The 26022-nt window shown below is 43.6% G+C and overlaps 1 protein-coding gene across 3 annotated transcripts in view; it reads right to left on the bottom strand.

Moving 5' to 3' along the window:
* Nucleotides 1-26022, bottom strand: part of LOC129853969 (cadherin-23-like) — a 565813-nt gene that overhangs the window by 81315 nt on the left and 458476 nt on the right. For all 3 annotated transcript variants that reach the window (XM_055920546.1, XM_055920536.1, XM_055920554.1), the window contains 8 exons: nt 19724-19843; nt 15231-15411; nt 14818-14951; nt 14428-14637; nt 13131-13238; nt 12180-12282; nt 4558-4683; nt 4188-4391 (listed from right to left, as the gene is read on the bottom strand). In XM_055920546.1, the coding sequence (XP_055776521.1) occupies nt 4188-4391; nt 4558-4683; nt 12180-12282; nt 13131-13238; nt 14428-14637; nt 14818-14951; nt 15231-15411; nt 19724-19843 (1186 nt within the window). The remainder of the gene's footprint in view (nt 1-4187; nt 4392-4557; nt 4684-12179; nt 12283-13130; nt 13239-14427; nt 14638-14817; nt 14952-15230; nt 15412-19723; nt 19844-26022) is intronic.

Here is a 26022-nt window from a genome sequence, read left to right on the forward strand (position 1 = left end):
TCTAGGGTGTCCGGGAGGATGCTGTTGATCTGAGCCATGACCAGCCTTTCATAGCACTTCATGGCTACCGACGTGAGTGCCACGGTGCGGTAATTATTTAGGAACGTTAACTTTGCTTCCTTGGGCACAGGGACTATGGTGGTCTGCTTGAAACATGTAGGTATTACAGACTCGGTCAGGGAGAGGTTGAAAATGTCAGTGAAGACACTTGACAGTTGGTCCAGGCATGCTTTGAGTACACGTCCTGGTAATCCGTCTGGCCCAGCGGCTTTGTGAATGTTGACCTGTTTAAAGGTTTTGTTGGCCGGCAGGGATATCCTTGTCTCGTCGCGCACTAGTGACTCCTGTGGCGGGCCGGACGCAGTGCACAGTGTTTTCTCCGACACATTGGTGCGGCTGGCTTCCGGGTTGAATGTTCGTTGTGTCAAGAAGCAGTGCGGCCTGGTTGGGTTTTGTTTCGGAGGACGCATGGCTCTCGACCTTTGCCTGTCCCGAGTCCGTACGGGAGTTGTAGCGATGAGACAAGACTGTAACTACTACCAATTGGGGTGAAAAAAGGGGTAAAAAATAAAACTAAAATAGTACGCAAGTGGGACCACGCAGCCGTCATACCGCTGAGGAAGGAGACACGTTCTTTCTCCTAGAGATGAAAGTATTGAAAAGTGCAAATCAAGGAAACAGGTACAAAAGCATCTCTATCCACAGTAAAACGAGTCCTATATCGAGAGGCCGTTCAGCAAGGAAAAAGCCACTGCTCCAAAACTGCCATAAAAAAGCCAGCCTACGGTTTGCAAATGCACATGGGGACAAAGATTGCACTTTTTGGAGAAATATTCTCTGGTCTGATGAAACAAAAATAGAACGGTTTGGCCATAATGACCATCATTATGTTTGGAGGAAAAAGGAGGCTTGCAAGCTGAAGAACACCATCCCAACCGTGAAGCACGGGGGTGGCAGCATCATGTTGTGGGGGTGCTTTGCTAAAGGAGGGGCTGGTGCACTTCACAAAATAGATGGCATCATGAGAAATAAGAATTATGTGGATATATAGAAGCAACATTTCTTTTTTTATTTTACCTTTATTTAACTAGGCAAGTCAGTTAAGAACAAATTCTTATTTTCAATGACGGCCTAGGAACAGTGGGTTAACTGTCTTGTTCAGGGGTAGAACGACAGATTTTTACCTTGTCAGCTCAGGGATTCAATCTTGCAACCTTCCAGATACTAGTCCAACGCTCTAACCACTATGCTACCTGCCGCTCCACAACATCTCAAGACATCAGTCAGGAAGTTAAAGCTTGGTGGCAAATGGGTCTTCCAAATGGACAATGACCCAAAGCATACTTCCAAAGTTGTGGCAAAATGGCTTAAGGACAACAAAGTCAAGGTATTGGAGTGGCCATCACAAAGCCCTGACCTCAACCCTACAGAAAATATGTGGGCAGAACTGAAAAACGGTGTGCGAGCAAGGAGGCCTACAAACCTGACTCAGTTACACCAGCTCTGTCAGGATGAATAGGCCAACATTCACACAACTTGTTTGTGGAAGTTTGTGGAATGCTACCCAAAACGTTTGACCCAAGTTAAACAATTTTAAAGGTAATGCTACCAAATACTAATTGAGTGTATGTAAACTTCTGATTCACTGGGAATGTGATGAAAGAAATAAAAGCTGAAATAAATAATTCTCTCTATTATTATTCTGACATTTCACATTCTTAAAATAAAGTGGTGATCCTAACTGACCTAAAACAGGGAATTTTTACTACAATTAAATGTCAGGAATTGTGAAAAACTGATTTGATTTGATTTGGCTAAGGTGTATGTAAACTTCTGACTTCAACTGTATTCCAGTCTGTGCTAGCAAAACTGTCCTGTAGTGTAGCATACGCTTCATCTGACCACTTCTGTATTGAGCGAGTCACTGCTACTTCCTGCTTTAGTTTTTGCTTGTACGCAGGAATCAGGAGGATAGAACTTTGGTCAGATTTGCCAAATGGAGGGTGAGAGAGAGCTTTGTATGCTTCTCTGTGTGTGGATTAAAGGTGGTTTAGGATTTTTTTCCCTGGTTGATGTGACATGCTGGTAAAAATTTGGTAAAACTGATTAAAGTTTGCCTGCATTAAAATCCCCGGCCACTAGGAGCGCAACTTCTGGGTGAGCATCTTCTTGTTTGCTTATGGCCTTATAGAGTTGGTTGAGAGCGGTCTTTGTGCCATTTTGTGGTGGTAAATAGAAGGCTACGAACATACAGATGAGAACTCTCCTGGTAGATAGTGTGGTCTACAGCTTATCATAAGGTACTCTACCTCAGGTGAGTAATACCTCGAGACTTCTTTAATATTAGACATCGCACACCAGCTGTTATTGACAAAAAGACACACACCCCCAACCCTCATCTTACTCGAGGTAGCGTCTCTGTTCTGCCGGTGCATGGAAAATCCTGGTAGGTCTATGTATCTGTGACTTGGGATGATTAGTGTATTTTTTTAACTTAGCAAAAAAGGAAAAGTCCATTTTTCAGGACCAAGTATTTCAAAGATTATTCATAAAAATCCAAATAACTTCACAGATCTTCATTGTAACGGGTTTACACACTGTTTCCCATGCTTGTTCAATGAACCATAAACAATTAATGAACATGCACCTATGGAACAGTCGTTAAGACACTAACAGCTTACAGACGGTAGGCAATTAAGGTCACAGTTATGAAAACTTAGGACACTAAAGAGGCCTTTCTACTGACTCTGAAAAACACCAAAAGAAAGATGCCCAGGGTCCCTGCTCATCTGTGTGAATGTGCCTTAGGCATGCTGCAAAGAAGCATGAGGACTGCAGATGTGGCCAGGGCAATAAATTGCAATGTCCGTACTGTGAGATGCCTAAGACAGCGCTACAGGGAGACAGGACGGACAGCCGATCTTCCTCGCAGTGGCAGGCCATGTATAACAACACCTGTACAGGATCAGTACATCCGAACATCACACCTGCGTGACAGGTACAGGATGGCAATAACAACTGTCCAAGTTACACCAGGAACGCACATTCTCTCCATCAGTGCTCAGACTGTCCGCAATAGGCTGAGAGAGGCTGGACTGAGGGCTTGTAGGCCTGTTGTAAGGCAGGTCCTCACCAGACATCACCGGCAACAACAAAGCGCTCTTCACTGACGAGTCGTTGTTTTGTCTCACCAGGGGTGATGGTCGGATTCACGTTTTTCATCGAAGGAATGAGCGTTACACCGAGGGCTGTACTCTGGAGCGGGATCAATTTGGAGATGGAGGGTCCGTCATGGTCTGGGGCAGTGTGTCACAGCATCATCAGACTGAGCTTGTTGTCATTGCAGGAAATCTCAATGCTGTGCGTTACAGGGAAGACATCCTCCTCCCTCATGTGGTACCCTTCCTGCAGGCTCATCCTGATATGACCCTCAGCATGACAATGCCACCAGCCATACTGCTCGTTCTGTGCGTGGTTTCCTGCAAGACAAGAATGTCAGTGTTCTGCCATGGCCAGCGAAGAGCCCGATCTCAATCCCATTAAGCACGTCTGGGACCTGTTGGATTGGAGGGTGAGGGCTAGGGGCATTCCCCCAGAAATGTCCGGTAAATGTCCGGTAGCAAGAACTGGCAAATCTGGTGCAGTCCATGAGGAGGAGATGCACTGCAGTACTTAATGCAGCTGGTGGCCCACACCAGATAATGACTGTTACTTTTGATTTTGACTCTCCCTTTGTTCAGGGACACATTATTCCATTTCTGTTAGTCACATATCTGTGAACTTGTTCAGTTTATGTCTCCGTTGTCCAAACTTGTTATGTTCATACAAATATTTACACATGTTACGTTTGCTGTAAATAAATGCAGTTGACAGTGAGTACATACACACGCATTCATGCATGCATAGAGTCACACAGACACACATACACACACACACACATGTTGTGTTCTTCTATCCTTGTGGGGACCTAAAATGTATTTCCCTAACCCCTAACCCTAAACCTAACCCTTACCATAACCTGTAACTCTAATCCATAATCCGTGGGAAATGTCCCCATGAGGGAGACATTTTCTTGTTTTGCTATCTTTGTTGGGACTTTGTAGGATTTTAGGTCCCCACAAGGATAGAAGAACCAACACACCTCCACACACCACCATCCATCACCCCACCCATCAACACACACTCACCAGTGGGGCTGTTCTCAGGGAGGTGCACAGTGAGGCTGGGGGGGTTAAAGACAGGAGGGTTGTCGTTCTGGTCCATGATTGTCACAGTGAGGGGCACGCTGCTGTTGAGCCCTCCCACATCCTCCCCCACCAGGAGCAGCTCCACCCGCGGCTCCACAAACGCCTCGCGGTCCAACAGAGCCTTCTGTCGCACACGCACTATACCTGCGGGGGGGAACAGGGGAGAGGTACAGGCAGTGGGATAATTGGTGATGAAGTAAGCATTTCACTGTTAGTCTGCACCTGTTGTCTACGAAGAATGTGACAAATAAAATATGATTTGACTTGAAAATTATGATTAATGATATGTGTGTGTGTGTGTGTGTCAGACCTGTATCAGAGTCCACAGTGAAGAGGTCCAGTCTTGTTCCCAGCAGACGGTACCTGACCACAGCGTTGGGCCCAATGTCTTTGTCCTCAGCCAACACTGGTCCATTCAACACTGACACAGCACTGCCTGAGAGAGGATGGAGGAATGGATAGGGGGAGAAAGGGTGATGTGTAGTATGGCAGATGGGGAGAGGAAAGTTAAATACAAGAGTTGAGGAGGGAAGGGCAAGAATGATTGATGAATGAAAGAGGAAAAGTTTGAGATTGGAAGAGAGTGGGAAGAGAGAGAAGCATGAGTCATCGAAGCATAGACGAAAGCAGATATAAAGACAAGAAAAACGTAGGAGGTTTTGAGGGCCACGCAAGGGACAGAGGTAGCAGAGGAAATAAACATTGTCAATTTAAACAGACAGAGAGAGAGAGAGAGAGAGAGAGAGAGAGAGAGAGAGAGACAGAGTCAGCCAGCCAGCCAGAGCGACAGAGACAGACGGACATACAGTACCTTCAGAAAGTATTCACACCCCTTGACTTTGGACACATATTGTTATGTTACAAAGTGGGATTCAAATTGATTTAATTGTCATTTTTGTCAACGTTCCACATACAATACTCTGTAATGTGAAAGAAAAATTCTATAATCTTTTTATTTATTAAGAGTCATAATTCAATAATGTGTGTGACTAGGCCATTGTGTTACTATTTTGCAATATGAGCTGGGTATAGTTGAGACATCCAAGGCCAACTGAACTGTCGACTTGTGAGAACTCTGAAACCAATAACAGGAAAGAGGCCTCCCCAACCTAGGTTAGAAATGGCTAGGCTTGCAGAAGATAATGAGAAACTATGTGTTAGTATTGTGGAAAAATACAGCCCACCTAAAGAGAGGTGGAGTTTCTACTGATGTGAGTTCATTTGTGTGTGTGTATGTTATAAAATGATTGTGTTCTCATTTTGAAGTCAGAGTGCTCTCTGAATAAAGTATTGATCTATTGCAGAATCTGAGACTTTGTCTAATTCTTTATTAAACCGGAGATTTATGACCTCTGGTGAAATAGACAAAGCTTGAGTGATAGTTGAGTTCAACCATCGGGATAAAAATTCTCGTGACAGGTTTCTTCCCTTTCCAGCAACTGAGTTAGGAAGGAGGCCTGTATATTTGTAGTGACTGAGTGTATGGATAAACCATCCAAAGCGTAATTGATAAATTCACAAAGCTCAAAGGGATATTCAGTGTCTGCTTTTTTTATTGTCACCCATCTACCAATAGGTACTCTTCTTTGCGAGGCATTAGAACACCTCCTTGGTCTTTGTGGTTGAGTCTGTACTTGAAATTCACTTCTCGATTGAGGGACCTTACAGATAATTGTATGTGTGTGGTAAAGATAGGGCTGTTGAAAAATGAAATCATGAAATTTCGTCAGCCGGTGACTGTCAAGAAAATAACTGCCGATCTCACAGTAATTGACTGTTAATTAACATTAACACATTTAGCATCTCCTGGCAGCCTACCATCCACTGGTAAATCTACTTAAAAAAAAAAAATCTAATAAATCCATGTAATATAGCCTACACTATCACAATAAATCCATTATTTATTTTAGACGGTCTAATGAAACAGGAAATTAAGAAAGTGTAGTCTATTTCAGAAGAACAGAATAGCATACTCTGAGTTAAATGATCTGGCTATGCCATATGGCTGTGGCCTACACTAGTTCATTTAGCAGACAAGATTTGCTTAGAATTCTCTGGCATCATTTTATATTATTTTATAGGTTGAAGAATACAATTGAACCTAGCTGAATAAAATAGATAAACGATTAGAGGGATTGCACACATGTTGAGTGGTTAACAAAGAAACAGGTACTCCTATATGCTTAATTTAGAGTTATTTATATAACTGTAGTTGTGATAAAAATGTTGGTGTCACGACTCCAACCGAGGCAGGCTCTCCTTCCCGTTCGGGTGGCGCTCGGCGGTCGTCGTCACCGGCCTACTAGCTGCCACTGACTCTTTTTCCTCCCCCTCCTTAATTGTTTATTTGTATCACCTGTGTTCAGTTAGTTGTTAATTAGTGTGGCTTTATTAGTCAGCCAGCCCGTACGCTTCTTTGAGCGGGATTGTTATATTGTAGCTTTTGGGATTTCGGGAGTGTATATTGTTATTGTGGACTGGGTTTGTTTCTCGTGTCGTTGGACCGTTGTGTATGACACCCAGTACGTCCGTGTTGGACATTTTGTTTGCCAGTTGGGCATTAATTAGTGTGGCTTTATTAGTCAGCCAGCCCGTACGCTTCTTTGCGCGGGATTGTTATATTGTAGCTTTTGGGATTTCGGGAGTGTATATTGTTATTGTGGACTGGGTTTGTTTCTCGTGTCGTTGGACCGTTGTGTATGACACCCAGTACGTCCGTGTTGGACATTTTGTTTGCCAGTTGGGCATTAAAGACTCAAAATATTGAAGCTCTGCTGTTCCTGCGTCTGACTTCGCACCCCCCGACACCCAGGGCGTTACAGTTGGGCTATATGTTTAGATTTTTAATACATTCTAAGGCTCCATGACAATTTTTTTTTTAAGGTGCATGAAAGGCATGAGCTCTGGTATGTATTTTGCGCAGGCTGTAAACACTTAATCAGTCTCTCATTCACAATTTGACAAGCGCTTGATAATGCCTCGAATTTCTCGTGGCATCCCCTTTGTGTGGCCGTAATGCCCCGTAAAAATACCTTCCTTTTGTGGCCAGCGGCTGTTGTGCCCTTGGGCTGAATATAATAATTTGAATTCCCTTCTCCCGGCTGCATGCTCGAAACACCTCTCACTCACAAGGCTATCCATCACTTGATCGGGTCTTTCTCACAGGCTACAAGTGAAGACGGAGTCCTAATCCAATTTAGAGACACATATTGAAGATATTGGAAGAACTGTCCACATTTACTTTTGTCAGCCAACAAGATGAGTAGGCCTAATGAACAGAAAAAGCACTAGCCTATGTAAAACTACTATCCCCCATAGTACAAAAGTTGACCTATTCTATTCTGTGTGAGAAATAAATATTTCAAATATAGTCTGGGACCGTTGTGGGATGTGTTAGATCCCAAATTAATAAAACCACTAGCATCAAAAAAAACATTTTTAAGCAATGAGGCTGACGCAACAGATCAGATTCTTCACATTATAGGCTAATGACCATCAGCAGCATCAGACCTGGGAGAAGCCTAATTACCGTGACTAAATGGTCACGTGGAATTTGATTGCCGTCATGACTTGTGACCGCTGGTGTGGCGGTAATACGGTCACCGTAACAGCCCTAGGTACAGAGATGGGGTTGTCATTCAAGTCATGTTCACCACTATTATTGCACACGGAGTGAGTCCATGCAACAGGTTAACAATCACAAGGCCGCTGGGCCAGATGGAAGACCAGAGCACGATATCATAGTATGCGCAGACTACCTGGTAAGAGTCTTCACAGACATTTTCAATCAATTTATCCTTGTCCCAGTCTGTAATCCCAACATGTTTCAAGCTGACCACCATTGTCACTGTTCCCAAGAGCTCCAAGATAACCTGCCTAAATGTCTATCGCCCTGTAGCACTCACATCTGTAATTATGAAGTGCTTTGAAAGGCTGGTCATGACACACATCAACACCATCATCCCAGACACCCTAGACCCACTCCAATTTGTATAACACCAGAACAGATCCAAAGACGACACAATATCAGTTGCACTTCCCACTGCCCTCTCCCAACTGGACAAGAGGGGAAATAACTGTTTAGAATGCTGTTCATAGACTACAGATCAGCGTTCAACAAAATAATCCCCTGTAAGATCATCACCAAGTTAGGGACCCTGCAACTGGATCCTGGACTTCATGATGGGCCAGCCCCATGTGATGAGGGTAGGCAACAACACCTTTTCCATGCTGACCCTCAACACGGGGGCCCCTCAGAGGTGTGTGCATAGTTCCCTCCTGTACTCCCTATTTACACATGACTGCGTTCATCCATGACTCTAAAACTATCATCATGTTTGCTGACGACACAACGGTGGTAGGCCTGATCACCAACGGGGATGAGTCAGCCTACAGTGAGGAGGTCAAATACTTAGCAGTGTGGTGCCAGAGCAACAATCTCTCCCTCAATGTCAGTAAGACCAAGGAGCTGATCGTGGACTATAGGAGAAAGAGGGGAGAGTTGCTGTTGCAGAGTGGGTCGAGAGCTTTATGTTCCTTGGCATCCACATCACTAAGGGCCTAACATGGTCCCCACACACCCACACAGTTGTGAAGAAAGCACGGCTGCGCCTCTTCCCACTCAGGATGCTGAAAAGATTTGGCAAGGGGCCCTCGGATAATCAAAAGGTTCTACAGCTGCACAATCGAGAGCATCTTCACAGGCTTCATCACGGCTTCATATGGCAAAGACACCGCCCTTGAGTGCAAAGCACTACAGAGTGTGGTGCGGAAAGCCAAGTACATCACTGGGGTTGAGCTCCCTGCCATCCAGGACCTCTATACCACGCGGTGTCAGAGGAAGGTCCGAAAAATTTCCAAACACTCAAGCCACCCATGTTCACTCTGCTACGATCCGGCAAACGGTACCGGAGCAACGGCTCTCGGACCAATAGGCTCCGAGACAGCTTCTACCTGAAGGCATAAGACTGCTAAATAGCCAGACTGCTAAATACATTGAACAAAAAATAAACACAACATGCAACTATTTCGAAGATTTTACTGAGTTACAGTTCATATAAGGAAAAGGGTCAATTTAAATGGATTTGATAAGCCCTAATCTATGCATTGCACATGCCTGGGAATACAGATATGCATCTGTTGGTCACAGATACAGTACCTTAAAAAAAGGTAGGGGCATGGACCAGAAAACCAGTCAGTATCTGGTGTGACTACCATTTGCGACTTGCAGCGCGACACATCTCCTTTGCATAGAGTTAATCAGGCTGATTGTGGCCTGTGGAATGTTGTCCCACTCATCTTCAATGGCTGTGCGAAGTTGCTGGATATGGGTGGGAACTGCAACAAGTGGTCGTGCACAGCGATCCTGAGCATCCCGGACATGCTCAATGGGTGACATGTCTGGTGAGTGTGCAGGCCATGGAAGAACTGGGACATTTTCAGCTTCCAGTAATGCCCATACCATAACCCCACCTACACCATGGGTCACTGTTCACAAAATTGACATCAGCAGACTTCCTTGCCGACACAACGCCATACACGTTGTCTGCCATCTGCCCGGTACAGTTGAAACCGTGATTCATCTGTGAAGGGCACACTTCTCCCCTCATGCCAGTGGCCATTGAAGGTGAGCATTTGCCCACTGAAGATGGTTACGATGCCGAACTGCAGTCAGGTCAAGACCCTGGTGAGGATGACGAGCACACAGATGAGTTTCCTTGAGATGGTCTCTGACAGTTTGTGCAAAAATTATTTGGTTGTGCAAACCCACAGTTTCTTCAGCTGTCTGGATGGCTGGTCTCAGACAATTCTGCAGGTGAAGAAGCCGGATGTCGAGGTCCTGTGCTGACATGGTTAAACGTGGTTTGCTGTTGTGAGGCCAGTTGGACGTACTGCCAAATTCTCTAAAACTACGTTGGAGGCGGCTTATGGTAGAGAAATTAACATTAAATTATCTGGCAACTCTGGTGGACATTCCTGTGGTCAGTATGCCAATTGTACGCTACTTCAAAACTTAAGAAATTTGTGGCATTTTAGAGTGGCCTCTTATTGTCCCCAGCACAAGGTGCACCTAGAACCGCTGGGCCCCGAGAGATCCCACTTCAAGCTAACGAGCAGTCATTCTGACTGCAACATTTTAAAAGTGTAATTAATATGTTTCATAACATGCTCGAAAATCATGCTCAAATATCTGGTTGTGTTCATGAGGTAACATTGGAATAAGATGTTTTATTTATTTAAAATAATAACATAGCATTTTCATTAGTTTGTTACTGTAGGCTATATAAAAATAAAACCAATTCAACTGTTCAATAAATTGAATTTGTGGAATTATATATATATATATATATATACATATATATATATACAGTACCAGTCAAAAGTTTGGACACACCAACTCATTCAAGGGTTTTTCTTTGTTGTTCTCTTTTCTACATTGTAGAATAAACTATGAAATAACACATATGGAATCATGTAGTAACCAAAAAAGTATAATTATAATAATAATAATTTATATTTGAAATTCTTCAAAGTAGCCACCCTTTGCCTTGATGACAGCTTTGCACACTCTTGGCATTCTCTCAACCAGCTTCATGGTATGCATTTCAATTAACAGGTGTGCCTTGTTAAAAACGTCTTTCCTTCTTAATGCGTTTGAGCCAATCAGTTGTGTTGTGACAAAGTAAGGGTGGTAGACAGAAGATAGCCCTATTTGGTAAAATACCAAGTCCATATTATGGCGAGAGCAGCTCAAATAAGCAAAGAGAAATGACAGTCCATAATTATTTTGAATCTAAAATATATTTAACACTTTTGTTTACTTAACCTTTCTTTAACTAGGCAACAAATTCTTATTACAATGACAGCCTACCCCAATCAAACCTTAACCTGGACGACGCTGGGCCATTTGTGCACCGCAGAATGGGACTCCCTATCACGGCCGGTTGTGATATAGCCTGGAATCGAACCATGGTCTGTAGTGACACCTCTAGCACTGAGATGTAGTGCCTTAGACCGCTGTGCCACTCAGGAGCCCTACCTGATTCCATATATGTTATTTAATAGTTTTGATGTCTTCACCATTACTACTCAATGTAGAAAATAGTAAAAATAAAGAAAAACCCTTGAATGAGAGTAGGAGTGTCCAAACTTTGACTGGTACTATATATATATATATATATATATATATATATATATATATACATATACATATATATATATATATATATATATATATATGTATGTTTGTTTGTTTTATTCCCCAACCACAAAGAAATATAGTCAGCAAACGCAGTCAAATGAGGGAAACAGTAACCTAAAATAATTTTATGCGTCAAGTGTGCTTGATAAATAGTGAAAATCAGCACAAAGCAATAATGGCATTACAATAAATGTGTCAATATTACAACAGTCAAAAATAGTCAATTATTGTCTGCTCATGCTTACACGGTCTGCGTTTTCACGCAATGTCATCCGTTGGATTTCATTTAACGGTTAGCCCTTGTCCTAGCAGTCGACGCATCTTTGCCACTTTCCTTTGCTTGACACACTTCCCACAAAAACATTGCTTGCAGGTGACATAGGTGTCTTGGGTTCTGTTCTTTATGCACCTGGACACCTGGCACTGTCTCCTCCTCGGGAAATGTGCGCAATTTGACTCGCGCAAAGGCTCATGTGGAATCTTTGCTGCTGCCTTGACCCTTGTATGCTAGACTCATGATGAAATCTCTCCTGTAAAAAAATCTAAAAACTAAATTCCACTTTGACATTATGGGGTAATGTTTTTAGATCAGTGACACAAAACTCAGCCATCCCTGTAGCTCTCCAGCAAGCTAGCCAGACTGTCAAGACAGTTCCCCCGCCAGCCAACCAAACCCACCGAGTGACAGATACAGAGAGAAATTCAGAAAAACATATCAGTGAGGTTGGTACCTGAGGGGGAGTTCTCAGAGATCTCAGCCCGGTAGCTGGTCTGTGTGAATATGGGCCTGTTGTCATTATCATCCAGAACTGTGATCACCAGCAAGTCTGAGTCCTAGAGAAAGGGATGGAAGGAGGGAGAGAGTAATGGATTGGGGAGGGAGGGGTGAATGGGGTAGGATAGGATGGAGGGGCAGGGAACAAGGTGAGAAATGTTCTCAATAAAAAAGCAAATAGCTGTCATTCCATGCAATATTTGAGAGGCACATGTGTGCCATTGAATAATGCCATCTATGTAGAGCTGGGCAATATGGACAAAAATCCATATCACAATACTGGAAAATACAGAGGATCAACAACATTGCATTCAATCCACATTACTGGCCTGTATGATAAAGTGTAAAGAAGGAAGACTGTGTTAAAAATCCACTCCAAGTCATCCATTGTTTGCAGCAAGGCTGTTTAGTGACACTGCAAGACAACACGGCAAAGAAATACACTTTTTGACCTAAATTAAAAACGACAGGTTTGGGCCAAATCCAATACAACACAGCACTGAGTGAAACTCTTTGTATTTAAGTATTGTGGCGGCAGCATCATGTTATGGGTATGCTTGTCAACGGCAGGGCCTGGGAAGTTAGTCAGGGTCAAACTAAAAATGAAAAGAGCAAAGCCCAGGTAAAAAGTTGGAGGAAAACCCGCCTCAGTCTTCGGAGAACCTCACCCTGGGATAAGAGTTTATTTTTCAGCGGGACATTTCCACAAATGTTAATGCCAAAAACACACCAGAATTGCTTTCCAAGAGGTGTTGAGTGGTTCCTGAGTGGTCAAGTATCAGTCCTGTCTTATTTGAGAGTGAGTGTGTGTGTGTGTGTGTGTGTGTGTGTGTGTGTGTGTGTGTGTGTGTGTGTGTGTGTGTGTGTGCGCGTGCGTGCGTGCGTGCGTGCGTGTGTGGAGCAGTACCCGGCGAGCGATGCGGGGATTCTCAGGGTTGTCTTTAACGGTGATGGTCAGTCTGTACTCCCCCACCCTTTCTCTGTCCAGAGGCCTGTTCACCTGCACCATCCCTGTCTGAGAGGGGGATAGAGAGACCATGGGGGGGGGTGATTGCGCAGAAGATGGAGGATAGACCTGACTTTTATACCATATCCTTCCCTTTTCAATGCCTCTCTATAACCACGTTTCCATCCACAGTTTTTATGTGAGTTTTTAAGTCATACCGAATATTTAAAAAAATCACGACAGCGGAGATGGAAAAAGAAAGTTTGGTACAATTTAATATATGGCGACAGATAATTTGTTTGTTCGACATGGTGGCATCTTTTTTTGTCGGAAAAATTAAATATACGAAAAATGCCGTTGGAAACGCCTTTATGCACAAGTATTAATATAATAACCACCAAATCGAAGTAAATTCTGAGAAATCATGCAGTTTATTAGGCTACAGATGAAATAAATTATGATGAACTTCACAGAGTGGTGAAAGTGCACGGTGATGAGCTTGATGCTCCTTTACAATATATATTGAGTCTTATTCTGGTGACATGATGATCGATGCTTGACTGACATTTGACAAATCAACATATTCTCGCTCTTTTCCATAATAATCTTATCATGTAGACTAGTCAACCCACACAGCCTACCTGCACTGTATCTGCGAGCTGTTGGCTAGAGCGCACGTGCCAAGACCAGAGTAGGCACATTTGCTATTTAATTCAACAGTTTTTGCGACAAAACTATTGTTCTTTTTTTTATCCTTTATTTAAGTAGGCAAATCAGTTAAGAAAATGACAGCCTAGGAACAGCCTTGTTCAGGGGCTGAACAACAGACTTTTAACTTGTCAGCTCGGCGATTCGATCTAGCAACCTTTTGGTTACTGGCCCAACGCTCTAACTACTAGACTACCTGCCACCCCAAAATATGATGGAAACACATCAAACTTTCTATTTGGCACATGAAAACTTAAATGAAAAATAACATTTTGTGTGCACTATGTTATCACACGCTGATTTTTATCCGCAACATTTCCGCTTGGTGGAAACCACTGGTGGGAAATTTCGCATATTTTCTTGATGGGGATTTTAAAATATTCGTATGAAAATCTGTCACCAATTGGATGGAAACCTAGTTCCTGACTTTTTATCAATTTATTTTGTCTACATTTTCAGAACAAGCCCTTCTTCTCACTTCTCTATCCTTTCTGCCCCTTTTACTCCCTCCCTCCCTCCCTCTTCCTCCCTCTCTCTCTCTGTCTCTCACAGTGTCATTGATGTAGAAAGCTCCATCGTGGTTTCCGGCAGTGATGTTGTAGGTGAGCAGGGCGTTGCGTCCACTGTCCATATCCCGTGCTTGGACCGTTGTCACCGAGGTGTGGATGGACGCCCCCTCTCTCACACTGGTGTTGTGGGGCAGGTTCAACAGCATGGGGTCGTTGTCATTGATGTCCAGCACATGGACACCCACCACCACCTGGGAGATGGAGAGGACACAGCAAAGTGTCACACTTGGTCTTAGTGTGTATGTGTTTGTGTGTGGACGCACACATGTGTTGTGTTCATATAAGTGTCTGAGCATGTCAGCAGGAAGCACCACAGGATCAGTGCATGTCTGTGTGTGTGTGTGTTTCTGTGAACATGTGTATGAACATACCATGCTGCTGCGTGGTGGGTTACCCAGGTCTTTGGCCATGACAGTGATGTTGTAGAAGGGTGTGGTCTCTCTGTCCAGCTCCACATCTCTCCTCACACGCAGCTCTCCCTCCACTGGAGAAACCACAAACTCATCTAACAGAGAGAGAGAAAGAGAGAGCAAGAGCAAAAGAGGGGAAGCATGATTAGTTTGTTACTAGCCTTATACTGCAAACACACACACACACACACACACACACACACACACACACACACACACACACACACACACACACACACACACACACACACACACACACACACACACACACACACACACACACACATGCACACATGGATAGTAAATCACCCGCATATATACCCCAACCCCTCCGCACAGAGACACACACACGCACACACAAACACCCTACTCACTCTGGGGGTCTCCGGCAGTGATGCTGTACTCCACTTTGCCGTTGAGTCCAGAGTCCTGGTCGATGGCCTTGAGGGTCCAGACCCGGGGCCCCGGCTGGCCCTCTGTTATCTCAAAGGGCCCCTCATAGGGCTTGGTGAAGGTGGGGGTCACATCGTTCACATCCAGGACATTCACCAACACCTGGAAAAGACCGGTGGAAACAACCTGAATAGAGATCTTTATGGTCTATAACAGTGGTTCCCGAACTGTGGGGGTCGGCAGGGGGGGAGCGGGGGTCCACATACAGTTAAAGTCGGAAGTTTACATACACCTTAGCAAAATACATTCAAACTCACTTTTTTCACAATTCCGGACATTTAATCCTAGTAAAAATCCGTGGCTTAGGTCTGTTAGGATCACCCCTTTATTTTAAGACTGTGTAATATCAGAATAATAGCATAGAGAATGATTTATTTCAGCTTTTATTTCTTTCATCACATTCCCAGTGGGTCAGACGTTTAAATACACTCAATTAGTATTTGGTAGCACTGCCTTTAAATTGTTTAAGGTCAAACTTTTCAGGAAGCCTTCCACAAGCTTCCCACAATAGGTTGGGTGAATTTTGGCCAATTCCTCCTGACCAAGCTGGTCTAACTGAGTCAGGTTTGTAGGCCTCATTGCTCACACACGCTTTCTCAGTTCTGCCCACAAATCTTCTATAGGATTGAAGTCAGGGCTTTGTGATGGCCACTCCAATACCTTGACTTTGTTGTCCTTAGGCTATTTTGAGACCACTTTGGAAGTATGCTTGAGGTCATTGTCAATTTGGAAGACCCATTTGCAACCAAGATTTAACTTCCTGACTGATGTCTTGAGATGTTGCTTCAATACATCCACATAATTTTCCTCCCCCATTATACCATCTATTTTGTGAAGTGCACCAGTCCCTCCTGCAGCAAAGCGCCCCCACAACATGATGCTGCCACCCCCATGCTTCACGGTTGGGATGGTGTTCTTCAGCTTGCAAGCCTCCCCCTTTTTCCTCCAAACATAACGATGGTCATTATGGCCAAACAGTTCTATTTTTGTTTCATCAGACCAGAGCACATTTTCCCAAAAAGTACGAGCTTTGTCCCAATGTGCAGTTGCAAACCGTAGTCTGGCTTTTTTTACGGCGGGTTTTGGAGAAGTGGCTTCTTCCTTGCTGAGCGGCCTTTCAGGTTACTTCGATATAGGACTCGTTTTACTGTGCAATAAGATACTTTTGTACCTGTTTCCTCCAGCATCTTCACAAGGTCCTTTGCTGTTGTTCTGGGATTGATTTTGCACTTTTCGCACCAAAGTACGTTCATCTCTAGGAGACAGAACGGGTCTCCTTCCTGAGCGGTATGACAGTCCCATGGTGTTTATACTTGGGTACTATTGTGTGTACTGATGAACGTGGTATCTTCAGGTGTTTGGAAATTTCCCCCAAGGATGAACCAGACTTGTGGAGGTCTCCAATTTGTTTTCTGACGTCTTGGCTGATTTCTTTTGATTTTCCCATGATGTCAAGCAAATAGGCACTGAGTTTGAAGGTAGGCGTTGAAATACATCCACAGGTACACCTCCAATTGACTCAAATGATGTCAATTAGCCTATCAGAAGCTTATAAAGCCATGACATAATTTTCTGGAAATTCCCAAGCTGTTTAAAAGCACAGTAAACTTAGTGTATGTAAACTGCTGGAATTGTGATACAGTGAATTATAAGTGAAATAATCTGTCTGTAAACAATTGTTGGAAAAATTACTTGTGTCATGCGCAAAGTAGATGTCCTGTGGTTGAAAAACAAGTTTTAATGACACCAACCTAAGTGTATGGAAACTTCCGACTTTGACTGTATATTATTATTTTTTTTGGGGGGGAGTGGCACTCTCAGTTCGGCTTTCAACTCTTTAAAATTGTGATAGTAGAAATAGCTGAAATTGTTTTCCTTTTGTCATGTCAGTCATACCTTAGAGAGTTATATATAACTTGTCAGAAATGCCCAGATCAACTTGCCCATGAAAATTAGTTTAAAACTGCTAAATGTTCTCTGCACCCTATGACACAATGTGTAGAATTGCAGGAAATATGCTTTAAACCTACAACATTTTCTCTTCACTGTCATGAACAACGCTTGAGCCCATAGAAATCAACATGGCATAGGCGGAGGAGGGGTGGGGAGTTCCCCAATGGTGGAAGGCGGGAGAAAGTTTGGGAAGCCCTGGTCTATACGTATGTCATTCGCAGGAGGAAAAGACGGAGATATCGTGGACGACGGTCCGGGTACCTTGGAAGGATCAGTCGCCGAGTGGGTAATCTACCTTTATCATTGGTCCTATTAGCCAAGGCACAATCAATCGATAATAAAATAGACAAACTACAGCTTGTATATCATACCAACTGAACATTAAAAACTGTAATATCTTATGTTTCACAGAGTCGTGGCTGAACGACGACATGATTAACATACAGCTGGTGGGTTGTAAGCTTTTTCGGCAAGATAGAACAGCGCCCTCTGTATATTTGTAAACAACAGCTGGTGCACAAAATCTAAGGAAGTCTCGAGGTTTTGCTCGCCTGAGGTAGAGTATCTCATGATAAGCCATAGACCACACTATATACCAAGAGAGTTTATCTGTATTTTTAGTAGCTGTCTATATACCACCTCAGACCGATGCTGGCACGTAAAACCAAACTCAATGAGCTGTATATGGACATAAGCGAACAGCAAAACGCTCATCCAGAGGTGGTGCTCCAATTGGCCAGGGATTTTAATGCAGGAAAACTCAAATTCGTTCTATGTAATCTCTACCAGCATGTTAAAAAAAGTCTAGACCACCTTTACTCCACACACAGAGACGCATACAAAGCTCTCCAACGACCCTCGATTTGCCATTCTGACCATAATTATATCCTCCTGATTCCTGCTTAGAAGCAAAAACTAAAGCAGGAAACACCAGTGACTCGGTAAATAATAAAGTTGTCAGATGAAGCAGATGCTAAGCTACAGGACTGTTTTGCTAGCACAGACTGGAATATGTTCCGGGATTCTTCCGATAGCATTGAGGAGTACACCACATCAGTCACTGGCTTCATCGATGATGTTGTTGTGGCATGGGATTGCAAACTATTACATACTACAAAGGGAAGCACAGGCGCGAGCTGCCAAGTGACACGGACCTACCAGATGAGCTAAATTACTTCTATGCTCGCTTCGAGGCAATTAACACTGAAACATGCATAAGAGCACCAGCTGTTCCGGACGACTGTGTGATCACGCTCTCCGTAGCAGATGTGAGTAAGACCTTTAAACAGGCCAACATTTACAAGGCTGAAAGGTCAGACAGATTACCACTATGTGTACTTCGAGCATGCGCTGACCAACTGGCAAGTGTCTTCACTGACATTTTCAACCAGTCCCTGACTGAGTCTGTAATACCAACATGTTTCAAGCAGACCAACATAATCCCTGTGCCCAAGAACACTAAGGTAACCTGCCTAAATGCCTGCTGACCCATAGCACTCACATCTGTAGCCATGAAGTGCTTTGAAAAGCTGGTCATGGCTCACATCAACACCATTATCCCCAGAAACACTAGACCCTCTTCAATTTGCATACTGCCCCAACAGATCCACAGATGATGCAACTCTATTGCAGTCAACACTGCCCTTCCCCACCTGGACAAAAATAACACTTATGTGAGAAGGCTATTCATTGAGTTACTGCTGAGCTTTCAACACCATAGTGCACTCAAAGCTCATTGAGAAGCTAAGGACCCTACCTCTGCAACTGGATCCTGGACTTCTTGATGGGCCGCCCCCAGGTGGTAAGGGTAGGGAACAACACATCCGCCATGCTGATCCTCAGGCCCTTCAGGGGTGTGTGTTCAGTCCTCTCCAGTACTCACAGTTCACTCATGACTACATGGCTAGGCACGACTCAAACACTATCATGAAGTTTGCTGATGACACAACAGTGGTAGGCCTGATCAGCAACAACGATGAGACAGCCTATAGGGAGGAGGTCATAGACCTTTCCGTGTGTTGCCAGGACAACATTCTCTCCCTCAACGTGATCAAGACAAAGGAGATGATTGTGGACTACAGGAAAAGGAGGACCGAGCACGCCCCCATTCTCATCGACGGGGCTGGAGTGGAACAGGTTGAGAGCGTCAAGTTCCTTGGTGTTCACATCACCAACAAACTATCATGGTCCAAACACACTAAGACAGCCGTGAAGACGGCACGACAAAGCCTATTCCCCCTCAGGAGACTGAAAACATGTGGCATGGGTCACCAGATCCTCAAAAGATTCTACAGCTGCAACATCGAGAGTATCCTGACTGGTTGCATCACTGCCTGGTATGATTCATTTATAAGTAAATTACCTTGATAAAACAATTAAATTATAACTGCATGATGAACATGCAGTGTAAAAAGAGTTACTGTCTTGTAGTGTGTGTATGTGTGTGTGTCATTGTCATCACCGTGGTGCTGGAAGTCAGGCGGAGGGCATGGATGGGACACTGGTCCGTTGCTGTGACGATAAGTGTGTAGTGTCCATTGCTGATCTCAAAGTCCAGCTCCTTCACTGCAACAATCCTTCCCTGGACACATACACATGCACAAATAGACAAATACTTTAACACTCAATGCTATTCTAAATACTGTATACTCAGTGTGTCCACAACCTACACATAGTACCATACCTGGGTTCAAATACAACTTAAAATCTTTCAAATACTTTGAGTAGTTGCTTTAACCTGCCTGGTGTCCCTGATGGGCAGGGTTAGCACTTCTGCAACAATTCCGATACTAAAAGATGGGCCGACGGGAAAGGGAGTTTTTGTGTTTACCAATTTTTTTTTTTACAGAAAGTTCATACTATTATCACATACAGTGGCAATAAAAAGTATGTGAACCCTTTGGAATGACCTGTATTTCTGCATATGTTAGTCATAACGTTTGATCTGATCTTCATCTTGGTCACAACAATAGATAAACATAGCGTGCTTAAACTAAAAACACACAAATGATTGTGTTTTTCTTGTCTATTTTAAATACATCATTTAAACATTCACAGTGTAGATTGGGAAAAAGTATGTGAACCCCTAGGCTAATGACTTCTCCAAAAGCTAATTTGTGTCAGGAGTCAGCTAACCTTGGAGTCCAATCAATGAGATGAGATTGGAGGTGTTGGTTAGAGTTGCCCTACCCAACAAAAACACTCACAAAACTCGAGTTTGCTATTCACAAGAATGTGAACAATGCTTAGAACAAAATAGATCTTAGAAGACCTAAGATTAAGAATTGTTGACTTGCATAATGCTGGAAAGGGTTAGAAAAGTATCTCTAAAAACCTTGATGTTCATCAGTCCACAGTAGGACAAATTGTCTATAAATGGAGAAAGTTCAGCACTGTTGCTACTCTCCCTAGGAATGTCCGTTCTGCAAAGACGACTGCAAGAGCACAGTGCAGAATGCTCAATGAGTTTAAGAAGAATCCTAGAGTGTTAGCTAAAGACTTACAGAAATCTCTGGAACATGCTAAAATCTCTGTTGAAGAGTCTACGATACGTAAAACACTAAACAAGAATGGTGTTCATGGGAGGACACCACAGAAGAAGCCACTGCTGTCCAAAAAAACATTGCTGCATGTCTGAAGTTCGCAAAATAGCACCTGGATGTTCCACAGCGCTTCTGGCAAAATATTCTGTGGACAGATAAAACTAAAGTTGAGTTGTTTGGAAGGAACACACAACACTATGTGTGGAGAAAAAAAGGCACAGCACACCAACATCAAAACCTCATCCCAACTGTAAAGTATGGTGGAGAGAGCATCATGGTTTGGGGCTGCTTTGCTGCCCCAGGGCCTGGAAAGCATGTTATCATCGACAGACAAATGTATTCCCAAGTTTATCAAGACATTTTGCAGGAGAATCAAAGGCTATAGTGGCTTGCAAAAGTTTTCACCCCGCTTGGTATTTTTCCTATTTTCTTGCCTTACAACCTGGAATTAAAATAGATTTTGGGGGGATTTGTATAATTTCATTTACAGAATATGCCTACCACTTTGAAGATGCAAAATATGTTTTATTGTGAAACAAACAAGAAATAAGACAAAAAAAAATGAAAACTTGAGAGTGCATAACTATTCACCCCCGCAAAGTCAATACTTTGTAGAGCCACCTTTTGCAGCAATTACTGCTGCAAGTCTCTTGGGATATGTCTCTATAAGCTTGGCACACCTAGCCACTGGGATTGTTTACCATTCTTCAAGGCAAAACTGCTCCAGCTCCTTCAAGTTGGATGGGTTCCTGCTGGTGTACAGCAATCTTTAAGTCCTACCACAGATTCTACACTGGATTGAGGTCTGGCCTTTGACTAGGCCATTCCAAGACATTTAAATGTGTCCCCTTAAATCACTCGAGTGTTGCTTTATTAGTATGATTAGGGTCATTGTCCTGCTGGAAGGTGAACCTACATCCTAGTCTCAAATCTCTGGAAAACTGAAACAGGTTTCCCTCAAGAATTTCCCTGTATTTAGCGCCATCCATCATTCCTTCAATTCTGACCAGTTTCCCAGTCCCTGCTGATGAAAAACATCCCCACAGCATGATGCTGCCACCACCATGCTTCACTATGGGGATGGTATTCTCGGGGTGATGAAGGTTATGGTTTTGCGCCAGACATAGCGTTTTCCTTGATGGCCAAAAAGCTCAACTTTAGTCTCATCTGACCAGAGTACCATCTTCCATATGTTTGGGGAGTCTCCCACATACCTTTTGGCGAACACCAAATGTGTTTGCTTATTTTTCTTATTTTCTTTTTTTTTCTGATCAAGACAAAGGAGATGATTGTGGACTACAGGAAAAAGAGGACCGAGCATGCCTCGTTCTCATTGACGGGGCTGCAGTGGAGCAGGTTGAGAGCTTCAAGTTCCTTGGTGTCCATATCACCAACAAACTAACATGGTCAAAGCAAACCAACATGGTCAAACTAACATGGTCAAAGCACACCGTGACAGTCCTGAGTCGCCCTCAGGAGACTGAAAAGATTTGGCATGGGTCACCAGATCCTCAAAAGCTTCTACAGCTGCACCATCGAGGGCATCCTGACTGGTTGCATCACTGCCTGGTATGGCAACTGCTTGTCCTCCGACCGCATGGCACTACAGAGGGTAGTGCGAACGGCCCAGTACATCACTGGGGCCAAGCTTCCTGCCATCCAGGACCTCTATACAAGGCGGTGTCAGAGGAAGGCCCTGATAATTTTCAAAGACTCCAGCCACCCTAGTCATAGACTGTTCTCTGTGCTACCACACGGCAAGCGGTACCAGAGCGCCAAGTCTAGGTCCAAGAGGCTTCTAAACAGCTTCTTCTCCCAAGCCATAAGACTCCTGAACATCTAGTCAAATGGCTACCCAGACTATTCACATTGCTCCCCCTCCACACCACTGCTACGCTCTGTTATCATCTGTGCATAGTCATTCTACCTACATGTACATACTACCTCAACTAACCGGTGCCCCCGAACATTGGCTCTGTACCGGCAACCCCCTGTATATATTGTTAGTTTTTACTGCTTCTCTTTAATTACTACTTGTTACTTTTATCTCTTATTCTTATCCTTATTTTTTGAAACTGCACTGTCGGTTAGGGGCTCCTAAATAAGCCATTAACTGTAAGGTCTACACCTGTTGTATTCGGCGCATGTGACGAATAAAATTTGATTTGAAGAAATTACTTTTTTCCCGGCCACTCTTCCGTAAAGCCCAGCTCTGTGGAGTGTACGGCTTAAAGTGGTTCTATGGACAGATACTCCAATCCCCACTGTGGAACTTTGCGGCTCCTTCAGGGTTATATTTGGTCTCTTTGTTGTCTCTCTGATTAATGCACTCCTTGCCTGGTCTGTGAGTTTTGGGGGGCGGCCCTCTCTTGGCAGGTTTGTTGTGGTGCCATATTCTATAAAATATTTAATAATGGTTAACGGTATTCCGTGGGATGTTCAAAGTTTCGGATATTTTTTTATCACCCAAACCTGATCTGTACTTCTCCACAACTTTGTCCCTGACCTGCTTGGAGAGCTCCTTCATGGTGCCGCTTGCTTGGCGGTGCCTCTTGCTTTTTGGTGTTGCAGACTCTGGGGCCTTTCAGAACAGCTGTCTATATACTGAGATCATGTGACAGATCATGTGACACTTAGATTGCACACAGGTGGACTTTATTTAACTAATTATTTGACTTCTGAAGGTAATTGGTGGCACCAGATCTTATTTAGGGGCTTCATAGCAAAGTGGGTGAATACATAGGCACGCACCACCTTTCTGTTTTTTATTTGTTATATTTTTTTTAAACAATTTTTTTTTTTAAATTTCACTTCACCAATTTTGACTATTTTGTGTATGTCCATTACATGAAATCCAAATAAAAATCTATTTAAATTACAGGTTGTAATGCAACAAAATAGGAAAAATGTCAAGGGGGATGAATGCTTTTGCAAGGCACTGTATCTGTCCGCCAATTGAAGCTGAACAGAAGTTGGGTGATGGAACAGGACAACGAACCAAAACACAAAGGTCAATCAGCAAAGATTCGCTTCAACAGAATGAAATACGCCTTCTGGAGTGACCCAGTCAGAGTCCTGACCAGTTATTAAATGCAAGGGCTCACATACTTTTCCCACCCTACACTGTGAATGTTTACACAGTGTTTTCAATAAAGACATGAAAACATATACTTGTTTGTGTGTTATTAGCTTAAGCAGACTGTGTTTGTCTAGTGTTGTGACATAGATGAAGATCAGATCAAATGTTATGACCAATTTATGCAGAAATCCAGATAATTTCAAAGGGTTCACATACTTTTTCTTGCCACTGTATGAACGCCAAATACTTCTGAACATCAGATCGACATTTACTAACCTCGATTTCGATTTCAAATCTGACTTCAACACCAACTCAGCTGTTCCCTTGTTCATACCGGACTCCATTCCTTTGTTTCATGGGCTACCAAAACACTGCAGGCGTAGACACATGAGACGTGCCGGCATCCTGATGAGATTGAGACTAAGAGAACATCGACAAGCACTCCCCTCTGTTCTATTGGCAAATGTCCAGTCACTTGAGAAAAAGATGGATGAGGTTCATTCCAGAGTCTCCTAACAGAGACTTGAAAATCTGCAATATTATATGCCTTACAGAGACGTGGCTGGATGATTCTATGTACGTAGGACTCAGTGGTTTCTCCATGCAGCGGCACTATCGGATGAAGGCAGCCTCCAAAAGGAGAGGGGTATGTCTCTTCATTGACAACAACTGGTGCGCTACTTCCAGTGTGAAGCAAATCTCAAGCTTTTGGTAACCTGATATAGAATACCAAGAGAGTTCTCATCCGTAATCATCACCACTTTATACATCCCTCCACAAACAAACACCACTTTGGCAGTCAACGAACTGTATGGGGCCATAAACAAAAAAGAAACCTCTAACCCAGAAGCAGCATTTCTGGTGAACGAGACTAAAGCGGGGAGACTTAAAACCGTTCTACCTCACTTCTACCAACACGTCTCCTGCGCTACTAGGGCCGCTAAAATTTAGACCACTTATATTCTACCCCCAGAAATGCATAAGGCCCTCCTTCGTACTCCCTTCGGCAAACATGACCATGACTCTCTCCTGCTTCCTGTTAACAAACAAAAGCTCAAACAGGAAGTACCAATACAGAAACGATCAGATGAGGCAGACACGAGGCTACAAGACTGTTTTTAGAGTACAGACTGGGTTATGTTCCTGGATTCGTCCTACAGCATTGAGGATTTTAACAAATCCGTCAAAGGTGTCGTATCAAATCAATTAACTACATTTAATTGAATAAGCAACAATCCAAGATGACGTAGCAGTCATACGTCTTTGACTTTGTCTTGTCGTGTCCCGTGTATATATATTTTTTCTTCTTATATCTGTTTTTATATTTTTAACGTCAATTTCAAAATACTCTTCTGCAACCCGCCTCAACCAATGTGGCATGGATCTGCTATATTTTATACTTTAGAACCAGAACCCCCAACAGAAGCTAGCCAGCTAACTAGCCTAGCTACTAGCTAGTAGTCTGTTAGCCACTGCTAGTGGTCATCAGCTAGCCTCAGCGCGGTCAACTCCTGCCAGTCTGCACAGAGCATATCGGACTGTTTTTTCTCTCTACCACATCTCCACATCTCCGGATTCCTACCACAAGGTCTGAACCTTTACACCGGATCATAGCAGCTAGCTAGCTGCTGTACGAGTGGCTACTCCTGGCTAACATCTCATGCCCGAATCAAGCACCAGTTAGCCCCGAGCTAGACCCACCTAACGGCTAGCTGAAGAGGTCCATCAGCCAATTTCTTGGTCTACAATACCTATTTTGCCAATTGGCCTGGACCCTTTTACTGCCTACATGGAGCCCCGCCAATCCATCATGACTGGTTTGCCAGTCTCTACAGACTCTTCCATCGCGACGTCCCCCTAAGGCCCTTCTGCTAGCCTGCTATCCCCGGCCCGCTAGCTGTCTGAATCGCCGTGTCTCCAGCTCGCCTAGCTACTTACTGGACCTTATGATCACTCGGCTACGCATACCTCTCCCTAATGTCATTATGCCTTGTCCATTGATGTTTTGGTTAGTGATTATTGTCTTATTTCACTGTAGAGCCTCTAGCCCTGCTCAATATACCGTAGCTACCCCTTTTGTTCCACCTCCCACACATGCGGTTAAATGGTGTCTCTAGAAACAAAACCTCTCTCATCGTC

Source organism: Salvelinus fontinalis, chromosome 1 (genome assembly GCF_029448725.1).
Source record: "Salvelinus fontinalis isolate EN_2023a chromosome 1, ASM2944872v1, whole genome shotgun sequence".
Classification (NCBI taxonomy): domain Eukaryota; kingdom Metazoa; phylum Chordata; class Actinopteri; order Salmoniformes; family Salmonidae; genus Salvelinus; species Salvelinus fontinalis.